Consider the following 14,751-nt stretch of genomic DNA (forward strand, 5'->3'; position numbering starts at 1 on the left):
AATCTGTAACAGATTTGCTATTCCTCTCATATTATGAAATGCAGTAAGTCACAAAATTATTTTTAAAACAATTAATAACATATACCTTGGTACTGAGCACTGAATCCACGGTATCTGTGGTTACTGTCTGACACAAAATGGAGCCTCAGCCAGTTCTTGTTGCTTATAACCGGAGGAGGAACATTCATCCCAGACAACCTGGATCAGAAAATATATACAAAAAGAGAAACAGAAAATGATTAACAAGAGGGATTCAGGTTTGACAGATAAGAATATGCAGTGAGCAGAGTTTTCCAAAGTGTGCCTTTTTTGAATTCAAAATTCACAAGTTTTTGCTGTTCAGCTCATGTGAGGGGGTTATTTTATAATGGAGTGTCTAACATTTGTATGGAATGTGTCTATAAAATTGGGTAGCTATTTATGTATGTATATGCACATACATGTACAAAATCATATGCAATCACTCCTGAGGATTTATCCCTGGATTCTATATAACGCTGAAATCTAGGCATATTCTATAACAACACACATAACTTAATTGACTTAACAAGCTAATTAGTGTTGATAACAGCACTTTAGCAATAATGAGCACTAATTATAATTTACACACACATCTCGCTAAGTATGTTCTGTAACACAGTGTGCCTAACTTCTAAAGTGTGCAGGCAAAAAGGGGCGTGGTTATGGGAGGGGAAATGGGCAGTTCATGGGCATTTCAAAATTTAGGCATGTAGTTATAGAATATGGCCCAATGTGCGTAAATCTACACGCCGGGATTTATGCCACATTTTCATTGGTGTAAATGAAGATATGTAGTTTTAGGTGATGGGATATCAACTAAGTGTATTCTATATACTGCGCCTAAATCTAGGCACCATTTATAGAATATGCTTAGTTGGCAATATTTTCTATGTGGATTTTTTAGGCACCATACATAGAATCTCCCCCGAGGGGAACTTTCACCAAACTGTGGTAAAAAGTGGCCTTAGCATACGCTTACACAGGTCATTCCCACAAGGTAAGGCCATTTTTCTGCATGGGTAAAATGGCCGAGTATTCTAGTTTTTGTATTAATGGCCACACACTAATTTTCTCATTAGCACCTGGGCCCAGACTGACACCTATTTTGTAGGTGGTAAGGGCTCACACGCTAAACACATGGTTAGCAAGCAACGATGTAGCTGCACTATCTGATTAGCGCAGTACACACTTACTCTCCACCTCCCAACCCGCCCCCAGCTCTAAAAAATAAAATATATGCTTCAGTGTATGGGAAGCATGTACAGATGCCAAAATTACCATGGGACGCCTGAGCGTGCACCACGGTAAGGCATTTTAAGCAGTGGTAAGCATGTGTTATTGCTTACTGCAGCTTAGAAAAAGGACCCCTAAGTTTGGGCAGAGTGAAAGTGGAATTACAGTTGACATTTTTTTAATGAAATACACAGAAACCAGCATGAAAGGGCAGTTCTATAACTGGACATCCACATGTATCTGCCACATGCATACCCAGCCTAAGTGTACACCTATGAATGTAATTGGCAGCAAAATAACTATGCGCTATTCAGTAAGGGTGCACAGGAGGATGTTAGCAAGAAGAAAGAGCAGGGCAGTGAACGTGGCTACGCCGGAGACTGGCGCTGAAAAAGACTTCAGCTAATGGGGGTTGGGGACCCCTGCCAGCAAAGGTATTTGTTTTTGTCGGAGAAGCGATGAGGCGGTGAGGGGAAGCGGTGAGGAAGTGAGGGTGAGTGGTGAGGCGGTGAGGGGGTGTGGCGGTGGAGTGGCAGCTAAAATGTGCCCCCAACCTTGGGCTCTGGCCCCCTCCCACCACGAGGTCTGGCCTGTGTGAGAGGACTTCCACAGATGAATAAAAGTCCATTGGTGAGTATTTTACCTATTAGGAAATTGCTTCTAAATTGGGGCAAAGGGAAGACATAGTTAAATAGGTGATTTGGGGGTTCTTATTTACGTTCCAAGTCTTAAGAATGCCCAAATACTGCCATTAACACACCCCTGACATGCCCCCTTGAGATCTGGATTCACTAAAAGCGAACAGTATAGAAAAACACCTGAAATAGGTTAAAAAAAACACATATTTGTATATTTTTTTTTTGTGAGAAAAACATCCAAATGCTGCATTATGCCACTTTTTAGATGTTTTTCTCTTTCGAAAATGAGCCCTATAGTCTACTTAGATCTATAGAGGCAAACCTACAAATAAAAAAAGGGCAAATAGTGAGGTTCCCCTGGTGTCTGTGCTAGGGCTACTGATTTTTAACATATTTGTAAATGACCTGGAAATGGGAATAATGAGTGACATGATTAAAATTTGCTGATGATACGAAATTATTCAAAGTTATTAAATCACAAGAGACTTGTGAAAAATTGCAAGAGGACCTTACCTTATTTATTTACTTTTATTTATTTGTTACATTTGTACCCCACATTTTCCCACCTATTTGCAGGCTCAATGTGGCTTACATAGTACTGTGAAGATGATCGCTAACTCCGGTAGAGAAACAAATACAAAGAGATGTTATAGTTGGATAAGGTTCATATGTTACAATCGCATTGGGAATCACAGAGAAGAAGAGTTATGTAGTGTTCATTACGAGCTTTGGTTAGGTTGTGTTGCAGGGTTCAGGCACTTAAGTTGGATCGGTGGGGTATGCCTTTCCGAACAGGTGGGTCTTTAGTAATTTCCGGAAGTTAAGGTGGTCGTACATTGAGACTGGGGTTCCAAATGGCAGCTGACATTTTATATAAGCAAGTTCAAGATAGGGAAGAGGAGTCTAAACTATAACTACATGATGCAAGATTACACATTAACCCCCGGATTCTCAGCCCTCTCTCCCCCATCATGACTGGAGAAAAGCTGTGCAGAGCTACTGCAGGCAACGTGAGACAAACTGAAGGGCCAGGAGGAGGCAGAGAGAGAGAGAGAGAGAGAGAGAGAGAGTGAGAGATGCCAGAAAGGGCAAGAGGAAAGGGAGAAAAAGGAGAGAAATTCCAGACTGCTAGGGCAGGGATGTGTGAGAAGCGAGCATTCAAGGTTGATAAATGGAAATTCTTGGCTCTCCAGCAGGAGTGCATAAGATGACCTGCAAAAGACTTGGTATGTACTGTTGGCCTTGGCATGTAATGCAGTGGCCATGCATTAAAACATAACATGACAGCTAACTGCAGCAGTGCTACCTGTTTCAGCTACCCCTCCCCGAGATGACATCAATCCCCCTGATCAGGCTCGCACACCTCCTGAAACTATACCCATCCCCAGATGCTTACATTGCATACGAAGTCAACATTTGAGCCAATCGAATCAGCTTCACTCAAGCATGTTACCTGGAAAGTATTCATTTGAGTAGTGGTTACTTTGGCTAGAATAATAAGTGAACTTGAAGTCTTTGTTAGCTGAGAACTGTATACTCAGTTTAATCAAAACAAAGTGGAGGAATAGTCTGTTGGTTAGTGCAGTGGGCTTAGAACCTGAGAATTGGGTTCAATTCCCACTACAGAACCTTGCGACCCTGGGCAAATCACATAACCCTCCATTGCCCAGGTACAAAACTTAGATTGTGAGCCCACTAGGCACAGAAAAAAGTACCTGCATATAGTGTAGGTAAACTGCTTTGGAGGCATATTTTCAAAGCACTTTGGGAGGCTAAGTTCCATAGGTTTCTATGGAACTTTGGGAGGCTAAGTGCTTTGAAAATGAGCCCCCCATTGGTTGTTTCCACATAAAGGTGGTATACCAAATCCATGACCCATTGAATATGCTATTTAATATCTAGATTTTCAGTAAGCTTTTGACAAAGTTCCTCATGAGAGACTCCTGAGAAAATTTAAAAGACATGGGATAGGAGGCCATTGGATTAGGAATTGGTTATTGGACAGAAAACAGAGAGTACGGTTAAATGGCCATTTTTCTCAATGGAGGAGAATGAATATTGGAGTGTCACAGGGATCTATACTGGGACCAATGCTATTTAACATATTTACAAATGATCTGGAAATCAGAATGATGAGTGGGGTGATTAAATTTGCAGATGACACAAAACTATCTAACATTGTCAAAACACATGCAGATTGTGAAAATTGCATGAAGACCTTAGGAAATTGGAAGACTGGGCATCAACATGGCAGATGAAATTTAATGTGGACAAATGCAAAGTGATGCATGCTGGGAAGAATAATCCAAATCATAGCTATCTAATGTTGGGGTCCACCTTAGGAGTCAGCACTCAAGAAAAAGATCTAGATGTCTTTGTAGACAATGCACTGAAATCTTATGGCCAGTGGGCAGTGACAGCCAAAAAAGCATTATTAGGAATTATTATGAAAGGGGTGCAAAATAAGACAAAGAATATTATAAAGCCTCTGTAGCGCTCCATGATGCAACCTCACCTTGAGTATTGCATTCAGTTCTGGTCGCCGTATTTCAAAAAGATGTGGAGGGGCATTTTTGAAAGGGACGTCTAAGTTGCAAAACGGTCGAATTTCAAGGGTGGGGAAACTCGTATTTTTGAAACAAGATGGATGTCCATCTTTCGTTTCAAAAATGCCATCAGGGATGTACAAAAACTTAAATTTGGACGTTCCTAGATTTGGTCGTCTCTAGACATGGACGTTTCTGACTTTCGGCGATTTTCGAAACCAAAGACGTCCATGTCAAAAACGGCCAAATGCAAGCCATTTGGTTGTGGGAGGAGCCAGCATTTCTAGTGCACTGGTCCCCCTGACATGCCCTAGAGGGCACTGCAGTGGACTTCATAAATTGCTCCCAGGAATATAGTTCCCTTACCTTGTGTGCTTAGCCCCCCAACCCCCCCCCCAACCCACTACCCACAACTGTACACCGCTACCATAGCCCTTACGGGTGAAGGGGGTCACCTATATATGGGTACAGTGGGTTTGTGGTGGGTTTGGGAGAGCTCGCTGTTTCCTCCACAAATGTAACAGGTAGGGGGCTATGGGCCTGTGTCCGCCTGTCTGAAGTGTACTGCAGTACCCACTAAAACTGCTCCAGGGACCTGCATGCGCTTTCAAGGACCTGAGCATGACATCTGAGGCTGGCATAGAGGCTAGCACGACATATATTAAAGATGTTTTTTGAGGGCGGGAGGGGGTTAGTGACTACTGGGGGAGTAACGGGAGGTCATCCCTGATTCTCTCCGGTGGTCATCTGGTCATTTTGGGCACCTTTTGTGCCTTAGTTGTAAGTAAAACAGGTTCGGGTGAAAACGTCCAAGTGTTCGTCAGGGATGTCCTTGTTTTTTTCGATTATGGGTAAAGGACGTCTAAGTGTTAGGCATGCCCAAGTCCTGTCTTCGCTACGCCTCCGATACGCCCCCTTAAACTTTGGCCGTCCTTGCGACGGAGTGCAGTTGGAGACGTCCTAAATCAGGTTTCGATTATACCGATTTGGACGTCCCTGGGAGAAGGACGTCCATCTTCCGATTTATGTCGAAAGATGGATGTCCTTCTCTTTCGAAAATGAGCCCCATAGTGGAATTAGAAAAGGTTCAAAGAAGAGCAACCAAAACAATAAAGGGGATGGAACTCCTCCCATATGAGGAAAGGCTAAAGGGGTTATGCCTCATCAGCCTGGAAAGGAGACAGCCGAGGGTCTAAAATCCTGAGTGGAGTAGAATGGATAAAAGTGAATTGACTGGTACTTGTGACCTGGATTGGCCACTCTTGGAAGCAGGATACTAGGTTAGATGGACCATTGACCCAGTATAGCTATTCTTATTGGATTGGATTTATTAATTTTAACCCACCCTTGTCCAGGGCATCTTACTGAAACACATACATAAAATCACCCAAAAAGCATTAAAATCAAATTCTTCATAATAAAAGGGGAAATAACGTCAAAGTAGACAAAAACGTAGTATTAGCAGGTACATAATATGCCAGTGTGCTTTCAGTTGACATTTAAGTATTTGTACAAGATGTTCATTTTTAAGATAGTTAGGCAACTTATTCTACATTGATGGGCCTGCTATAGGAAAGGTTCTTATGTTCTTAAAGTAGTTCTTCAAACTTATCTCAATTTGTTTCTACAGTTAGTAACACTTCTCTATGTTAATAGGTAGATAGCACTCCTTAGGTTTTGCCCTAAACCTCATAGGAATTCATGTGATAAAGCCCCTGACACTTTGAACTGCAAATGGACTCTCAATAATTACCTCAAAAGGACTAAGAACTAATGGTGAAGTGCATTAGGCATCTATCTCTGGATTCTATATAGCACGCCTAAAGATAAGCGCCAAAATTGAAGCGTATTCTATAACAATGTGCGTAACTTAATTGACTTAACAAGTTAATCAGTATTGATAACAACTCTTAACAAACAATAACGAACACTAATTGGTAATAATTAGAATTTACGTGCACTGCTCACTATGCGCTTTCTGTAATGCATTGCGTCTAAGTTCTAACATGCATAGCCAAAAGGGGCATGGTTATGGGCAGGGAAATAGACACTTTATTGGCGATGCAAAATTTATACGTGAAGTTATAGAAGGGCCCTTTTACAGAATGGTGGTAAGCCCAATACGGGCTTACCACTCGCTCTTCCGGGACTACCGCCGCCTAAAACGGCCACTAGCAGTAGTCCTGCCCTGAGCATGCGACATTTCCAGAAGAAAAAGAAAACCCCCGGAAATGGATTGCATGGTGATAACCTGGTGGTAATCAGGCATCGCCGCGTGCTTCCCAATTATTGCCGGGTTAGCACGGGACTCCTTACCACCGCCTCAATGGATGACGGTAAGTGCTCCCTGCTGCATGGCCATGCGGTAAGAGTTCTCTTTTCACATGGCCATGTGTACTGGGGCTTTTTTACCCGCTGCGGTAAAAAGGGCCCTGGCGTGTGGGAAAAGTGGCATCCACTGCTAGTGCAGGGCCCTTTTTCCCACAGCTTGATAAAAGGACCCCAGAATATGGCCCAGTGTGCCTAAATCTACGTGCTGGGATTTATGTCACACACATTTTCATTGGTGTATATGGAGGTGCATTGCTTTAGGCACTGAGATATCAACTAAGCATATTCTATATATTGCGCCTAAATCCAGGTGCTGCTTATGGAATACATTTAGTTCACATTGATTTCCATGTCGATTTTTTAGGCGCCATATATAGAATCTCCCCCTTAATGCACGGTAAACATTCAACAACAGTTTCTGAAAGAACCACGTTAAAGTGTTACATAGTGTTTTCCATGTTTATGCATGCTAAACTTTATGTCATTGATTTCTAAGAGATTTTTTTTCTGTGAAGGATTGAGGTATGGGTGGTAAGTGCTCCCACATTTGCTTTCAGCAAGTAATATACACTAGTTAGAATATTAATGCATGACCCACAGAAATAATAGTGAGAAAACCTTTAAAAAGTACCATGCACAATTTGCAGATAGTGAATGGTAAAATCCCAAATCAAAATACATTAACTGTGAATTTTAGCACATTCTTGATAGAATGGCCCCTAAATACATCAGAATATCTATACAATTATTGGTTTCCTTCAACCCTAACAGACTTTGCATTCCTGTAGCCAAGTAGATTTTGGAAGATTAGCTAGCAACTTGCATCCAATTCTGTTACAAACAGACTGGTACTTTTCTCAACCAGGAAAATCTCATCAAACCAGAACCAGTGCAGCTACTACGGTTTTCCTGAAATCTAATCTGATCTATCACAGAAATTGATTAGTCACAAAAATTCCTATAATAGGTCTGATGCAACTTAAAAGTAAGAAAAAACCCAAACAATAATGAGGAACAACAGCATACAGTTACAATAACAAAAATAGTTATCACAATACTAATTTAAATCAAATAAAAATGTTTTCAATGGTTTTTGAAAGAGCAAATTAATTTGGAACTATAGATTTAAGTAGTCTGCTTCACTAGCTACTATATGCAAAATAGAACTTGGTCCTTGCTTCATACCTTTACTCAGAGGCGGACTGAGAGTGGTCTGGACCCCCCGCTTGACCACTGCCTGATGCCCCCCTACCACCGCATCCGACACCCCCACCATCCTGGTTCTTTCCTGCCCACTGCGCTGCTGCTCTTCCCCCACCCAAAGTTGCAAATTTCGAAAACTGACATATTTCAATCACTAGGTTAACAAATACAAATAAAACAAAAAATGGAAAACATGATGATACCATTTTATTGGACTAAATACATTTTCCTCAGGTCTGGACAGTGTGCTGCTGTTAAGGTATTCTGTTCTGACATGAGAAAGAAGAGTTGGGTCTCCAAACATGAGTGAAAAATGTATTAAACTTAATCCAATAAAGATATCATCTTATTTCCATTTTCTGTATTAACACAGCTACCACATGGCTTTATCCTAAACTAAAAATAAAATTCATTTTTCCTACCTTTGTTGTTTGGCCATTTACTGTTTCTAATTGTGTTGGTCCCAGTCTCTTGTTTCTTATTTCCTCTATCTCTTATTAAGTCTTGACAGCGTCTACCCCCCTCTCTCTCCCCCTTTCCATCTAGCATCTGTTCCCTCTCTCTCTCTCCCCCCCCTTTACATCCAAAGTCTGCCCCCCCTCTCTCTCTCCCCCCTTTCTGTCCAGCGTCTGCCCCCTCTCTCCCCACACTTTTCATCCAGCATCTGCCCCTTCCCTCCCCCTTTTCATCCAGCACCTGTCCCCTTTCTCCCCCCTTTCCATCTAGTGTTTGCCTCCCCTTTCCATCCAGCTTCTGCTCCCTCTTCTCACTTCCATCCACAGTTTCTCCTTTTTTTTTCTGTCCTCCATCCCCTCTCTCTCTCATCACTTCCATCCTCTCAGGCCCCTCTCTCCCCAGTTCCATCCAACATCTGCTTCATCTCTCCCTCTTCTATCCAGCTTCTATCCTCTCTCTCCCCTTCATCCAGTGTTTGTCCCTCCTTTCCCCATTTCCATCTGGCATATGTCCCTTCTCTCCCTCTTATCAAGTATCTGTCCCTCTTTCCAGCTGACATCTGTCCCTTCTCTTCTTCTCATCCAGCATCTGTCCCATCTCTCCTCCCTTCATTCTGGCATCTATTCCCCCTCCCCACTCCATTCTCCATCCAGCGTCTGTCCCCTCCCCGCAGCATCTGTACCATCTCTTCTCCCTTCCATCCGGTATCCGTTCCCCCTCCCCACTCCATTCTCCATCCAGTGTCTGTCCCCCTCCCCCCCAGCATCTGTCCCATCTCTTCTTCTTTCTATCCGGCATCCGTTCCCCCTCCCCACTCCATTCTCCATCTACCGTCTGTCCCCCTCCCCCTCTATCCAGTGTTTCAGTCTTTTTTTCAGCCCCCCCCCCCCAACACCCAAACCCTTTCTGCCCCCTCCACCGGACACCCCCACTACCACTGGTACACCAGGTTCTCCCCACTCCCACCCAATATTCCCCTGCCATGGCCACCACTGCTGCTGCCCTGCTGCTGTTTCAGCAGTGGTGGCAAAAATAGAAAAGAAAGATAGGGCCGCAATGTTCCCGCTTGTGGCTGACCGGCTCTGCCCCGGAACCGAAAATTGTCAGAGGAAGGCGGGGCCGGCAGCCATGAGCTGAAACAGTGTGGCTCTGTGATCTTTTTTTCTGTTTTTGCTGCCACTGCTGTAACAGCAGCAGCACCAGTGGTGGTCGTGGCAGGAGGGTGTTGTGTTGGAGTGGGGAGAGTGGCGGGCATCTGGGCAGAGCCTCTGGGCCCTCAGGCACTGCCTGGTTGCCCGAATGGTCAGTCCGCCCCTGCCTTTACTTTACACAAATATTTGAACTAGACCAACCTGTTTTTGTGACATTGCAACTCTTGCTTCTTTTTCAAGACTGAGTTGCCGCAATCAATGGCAAATTCATTATGAAATGAACAACCTTAAGCTTGTGATTCATCCACTTGTGTTTCTGACTCAGTCTTCCTTGTTGACGGGGGGGGGGGGGGGGGGGGAGGGAATCATCGTTTCTCGGATGAAGCAGGTGTTTACTGTAGTCAGTAGGATTGTACTGGCACACAGACCCTATTCTAAAACACAACCAGAATCACACATGTATTGACCTAGACATTTACATTTTGCTTTGCACATCCTTTCTAAAATCTGACTGTATTTGCAAAATGTGGCACTATTTGCCAAGAGAGTGCACTTTTTCAGAAACAGTGTGTACTATTTCTCAATAGTGTACACATGCATGAAGTATTTACTAATGTATAAATAGTGTGTACATGCGTGCACTATTGGGAAAGAGTGCATACACTTTCAAAAAGAGCATGCACTTTCCACAAATAGTGAGCACTCACTATAAATAGTGTTTACACTGTGCAACAAGTGCATATGTATTTGGAAAAGTGTACATTCTTAATGATATTGCTTCTATAAAGAGAACACATGTAAAAACCCAGACAAAATGAACAGTTCTGTCAATGATATGGGAATGACATGGAACGAAAATGTTCAGGTTGCACACTGCTAATAGATACGGGGAAGATACATCTATAGATAAATACCGTAAAAAGAGGAAACACAAAGACTGGATGGTGAGAAGGAGAAGTGAAATCTGAGTGGAATAGAATGGCAGAAAAATAGGCGCTAAATAATAAGATGCCCATAGGAGTATAATGGGTGTCTTATAATTTAGCACAAGCTAATCATTCGCGTGCGATAAATCCATTACCGCTCCTTAGTAAAAAAAAAAAAAAAAAACTCTAAATGAAAGAAAGCTGAACATGAAGTTTCAGTGTCAGAGACAGATGTAAGGGAGGAAGTGAATAATAGAGGAGGAGAGAAATGGCAAATGGACAGGAAGCCCTGAAAACTAATGTTAATAAGCCAGATGGAAGGTGACAGAACCAGACACTGGGACCAACATGATTAGAAAAACTCACCAGACAAAAAAAGGTAGAAATATATTTTTTTAATTGATTGGAATATATCAGTTTGAGTATTTACTCTAGTCTGCATGGTTTTTCTCTGCAGTCATGATCTCTATTTCTAAATGTAATTTGCAAAACCATGTTTTTCACTTTGTTTAACTCATTATACAATGATATTGCTTATGTTCTTTTTCTCTCTCAAAGCAGATCAGAAAAAAAACTAGTTCTGCTTGAATTTCAGTTGCTTAAGCAATGATCAACACTAATTAAACAGGAGCAAAATTTGGTGAAGCAATATAAATGATTAGATGATGAGATATTTTCTTCCTTGGGTCTCATTTCTGCAGAATTCTTGAGACATATAAATGACAAAATATGAATGGGAATTTGGCTGACAACATGTTTTTCTCATTTACAAAATGAATACAGGATCTGGTGCCAGAGATATCTTCTCTTACACATACTTTTCACACAAATCTGAATTTCATAGAAATGGTGTGTAGATTCAGTTTGTCCATAATAGTTCATATTCAATTTTTCATTTCATTTTTCATATTTATGAATCTCTTTACAAAAGCCAAGAGGATGTACAGTGCAATCCACTTAAGTGCAAGGGTCTGGGACCAAAAAAATGCATGCAGTTAACCGGAGTGTGCACTTAACCGTTGTGACCCAAAGAAGCTTGACATCTGATAAACATATGTACAGTACTGTTTATTATTATACGTACAGTATACAGTCTCTGTTAACTGTTGTTAGGCTTACTTGAAGTAATCAGCTATAGTCCTCTGTACACTATTGGGTCTGTGAGTTCTATAGACTTTGCCAGACAGTAAAAACTGTCATAGCACTGACTTCCAGTGGTCTCCAGATAGACTTGCATGGTGTTGAGACTCCCCAGTGCTCTTGCAAAAGTGACAGAAGGTTGTTGAATTTCATCAGCGTGTGCCTCACTGCTCATTTCATCATCTGTTTCATCATCAGCCGTTGTTGCCTGTGTGTAGGCGCATATCTTGACATCAGTGCTGTCATCAGCTGTTTGTAGATAGTAATCAACAACTACATAGCAATGAAATTCCTCTTCAGTAACACTGACTGGGATGTCAATAACCTCTTCATCTGATGTGTTTGCAACAGCTGCATCTGTTTCGTCCCTCTCCACATCCTTAACAAAGCTTACCCACTTGTAGCAGTTCACAATGGTTGCCTGTGTAACATGATTCCAGGCTTCTTTCTGCATATGTAGGGAATCCAACAGTGATAGATTATGAGCCAGTTCAATAGCATGTTTATCCTTGCCAGTCTGGTCATCCATAACGCTCATCAGATGATGTAGCACAAGAGCCCGGTAATGTTCTTTGAAATTGGCTATTATGTCCTGATCCATAGGTTGGAACAGAGGTAGTGTTTGGTGGCAGAAAGACCACCTTGACGTTAGACAGCCTGACATCATCATTGTGTGCAGCACAATTATCACAAAGCAACAAAAATCTGACGCTTTTGTGCCCGCATTCTAGTGTCTAACTTCTTTAGCCACTGCTTCCAAATTTCCCCAGTCATCCATAAATTTGCATTTGCCTCGTATGACACAGGAAGTTGCTTAACTTTCTTGAAGCAACAGTTTGCTTTTTCCAATGACGAGGGGTTCCATCTTCTCACTCTGATCCATATTGTAGCAAAGGAGGATCGTCAGTCAGTCCTTCGACGTTTTACCTCCAGTAGTTTCGGCATGTTTGAATGCAAATGTTCCATCAGGAATCACTCGCCAGTAGAGACCGTTTTCGTCAGCATTGAAAATGCCACAAGGTGCAAACTCGTTCAAGATGGTAGGAAGAACTGAAACAACCCAATTTTCAGCACCAAAGTCATCAGCGTCTTGCTTCTCACCATGCTGTTTCTTGAATTTTATGTTGTTCCTCTCCTTCCATCTTTCCAACCATCCAACAGTGGCTTTGAATTCAAGACTTTCAGCTAGCTGATTAGCTTTCCCCATAAGCAGTGGACCACTGACAGGAAACTGTCTGCTCCTGACTCGAGAAAACCACCGAAGAAGAGCATCTTCTACCTCCTCAGCTTTTCCTGCCCTTTTACGTTTCCTATGTGGATTTGTATTGTGTTGCCAGTCTTCCAGAAGCTGATCTTTCTGCTTCAGGACACGTGAAATTTGATTGGGATTGACACCATATTTTTTAGCAATAGATGTTTGACTTTGTTTGTTTTCTAATTTTTTAAGAACTTCTATTCGTTCAGCCAGTGTTAAAGTCTTACAGTTCTGCCGCGACGACGACTCCAGTGTTCACTCTAACAACATTCTTTCGCTTATTCTGCCTGTAGCAGCTAAAGGGGTGGTAAATTTGAAATCTTGTTGGTTGTCATGCACCAATTGGCTTCCATATTCTGTGCGCATGCTTATGAGGAGTCTTTCCTGCAGAGAAGCGGTCTTAATCCATGCATATAAGCGAATCTTGCACTTATCAGTGGTGTGCTAAACTGAAGTTTGCCCCATAGAAATTGATGGCACCAAAAACGGGACCGAAGTACGGCATGCAGTTAAACAGAGCATGCGCTTATCCGACATGCACTTAAATGGAGTGCACTGTATATGAAATGAAATAGGAAAGGGAAAAAGGATAGGAATTGATATAAAATACGGAAAGGGAATATCACTTGATATACTGCCTTTCTGTGGTTATAGTCAAAGCAGTTTACAAATGGAGGGTTGTGACTTGTTCAGAATCACAAGCAACTGCAGTAGGAATTGGCCCAGTTCTCCTGGTTCTCAGACCAGTGCACTAACCATTAGGCTATTCTTCCAATATAAACAAGGTGTACAATAACCTGTACAAATAGAAATAATACCCCAAATACCAACATGAGATGTCATCTACCTCTCTGAAGGCCCATACAAATAGTCAGGTTTTAGGTAATTGTCAAAAGCTCAAAGAATATTTTCAAGGCCATATTCCCTTTTTTTTTAAGTTCCATTTTTTTTCTTTTACCAAAAAGGTAACCATATCAAATCAAACAGACTAGAAAATAAAACACAGAATGCTCTACAATAATTATAAGTGTCTGAAAAACAATCAGTAACAAGTGGCAGGACATTATCTACTATATGAAGCTGACATATTTACATGTAACTCCCTGAATGATGAGGATACCATACCCAAAGTAAAATGAAAGTAGATATGAAGGAATTACCCACTGGGGATTTCTGTGGCAGAACAGTCCTTCTGATCACAGTAGTCTATAATCTGCTGCCTAACATAATTCAGCAATGTACCTTTATGCTATTGCACGGAGTTACGTAAAGTTAAAGTAAGCATGATGCAATCATGATCAGACAAAGTAAAAGGCTGAATGGCTATTCCCAGAAATTTGTGCAGTCACATAAAGGATTTATGGGGCTTGGAGTGGAAAGTCTAATCTAACTCTTGAGAATCTAATAGATGCCAAGCATTCAATAAGCTCCATTCCTGTAACCCTTGTTTCCTAAGTTGTTGGGATTTTCAGAGACTAAATGTGGTGTTGGATCTCCTAACACCTCATCAAATGGAAAACTCATGTCTTCCCCCAATATGATATGATCTGTTTAATGGCAGACAACTGTCATAGGATCTTCTGATAAAACCTAACATCATCTACATTAGGGCTATACAAATTAATGAGAGCTTAGCTTTTGGAAGCCATCTGCAGGTGTAGTACTATCCAGTGCTCTTCCACAACTGCACAATAGGATAGCAATGAGTAAGAAAGCTGCTTAGCTATGAGAATTGCTGCCTCCTTCTTTTTACCCAAAGCTGGTTAAGAGAAAGTCTTGCACCTAATCTATTTTCAATTTTGCTGACTCTGTAGTTTGCAAATGTTTTTTTTTTCTTGTAGGAAGATTATT

General features: G+C 41.8%; 1 protein-coding gene across 1 annotated transcript in view; it reads right to left on the bottom strand.

The window, feature by feature from the left end:
* Positions 1–14,751, bottom strand: part of CSMD3 (CUB and Sushi multiple domains 3) — a 2,043,988-nt gene that overhangs the window by 1,469,814 nt on the left and 559,423 nt on the right. Inside the window, exon 6 of the mRNA XM_030189879.1 lies at positions 86–198. Coding sequence (XP_030045739.1) covers positions 86–198 — 113 coding nt within the window. The remainder of the gene's footprint in view (positions 1–85; positions 199–14,751) is intronic.

This window comes from Microcaecilia unicolor, chromosome 1 (genome assembly GCF_901765095.1).
Source record: "Microcaecilia unicolor chromosome 1, aMicUni1.1, whole genome shotgun sequence".
Classification (NCBI taxonomy): Eukaryota; Metazoa; Chordata; class Amphibia; order Gymnophiona; family Siphonopidae; genus Microcaecilia; species Microcaecilia unicolor.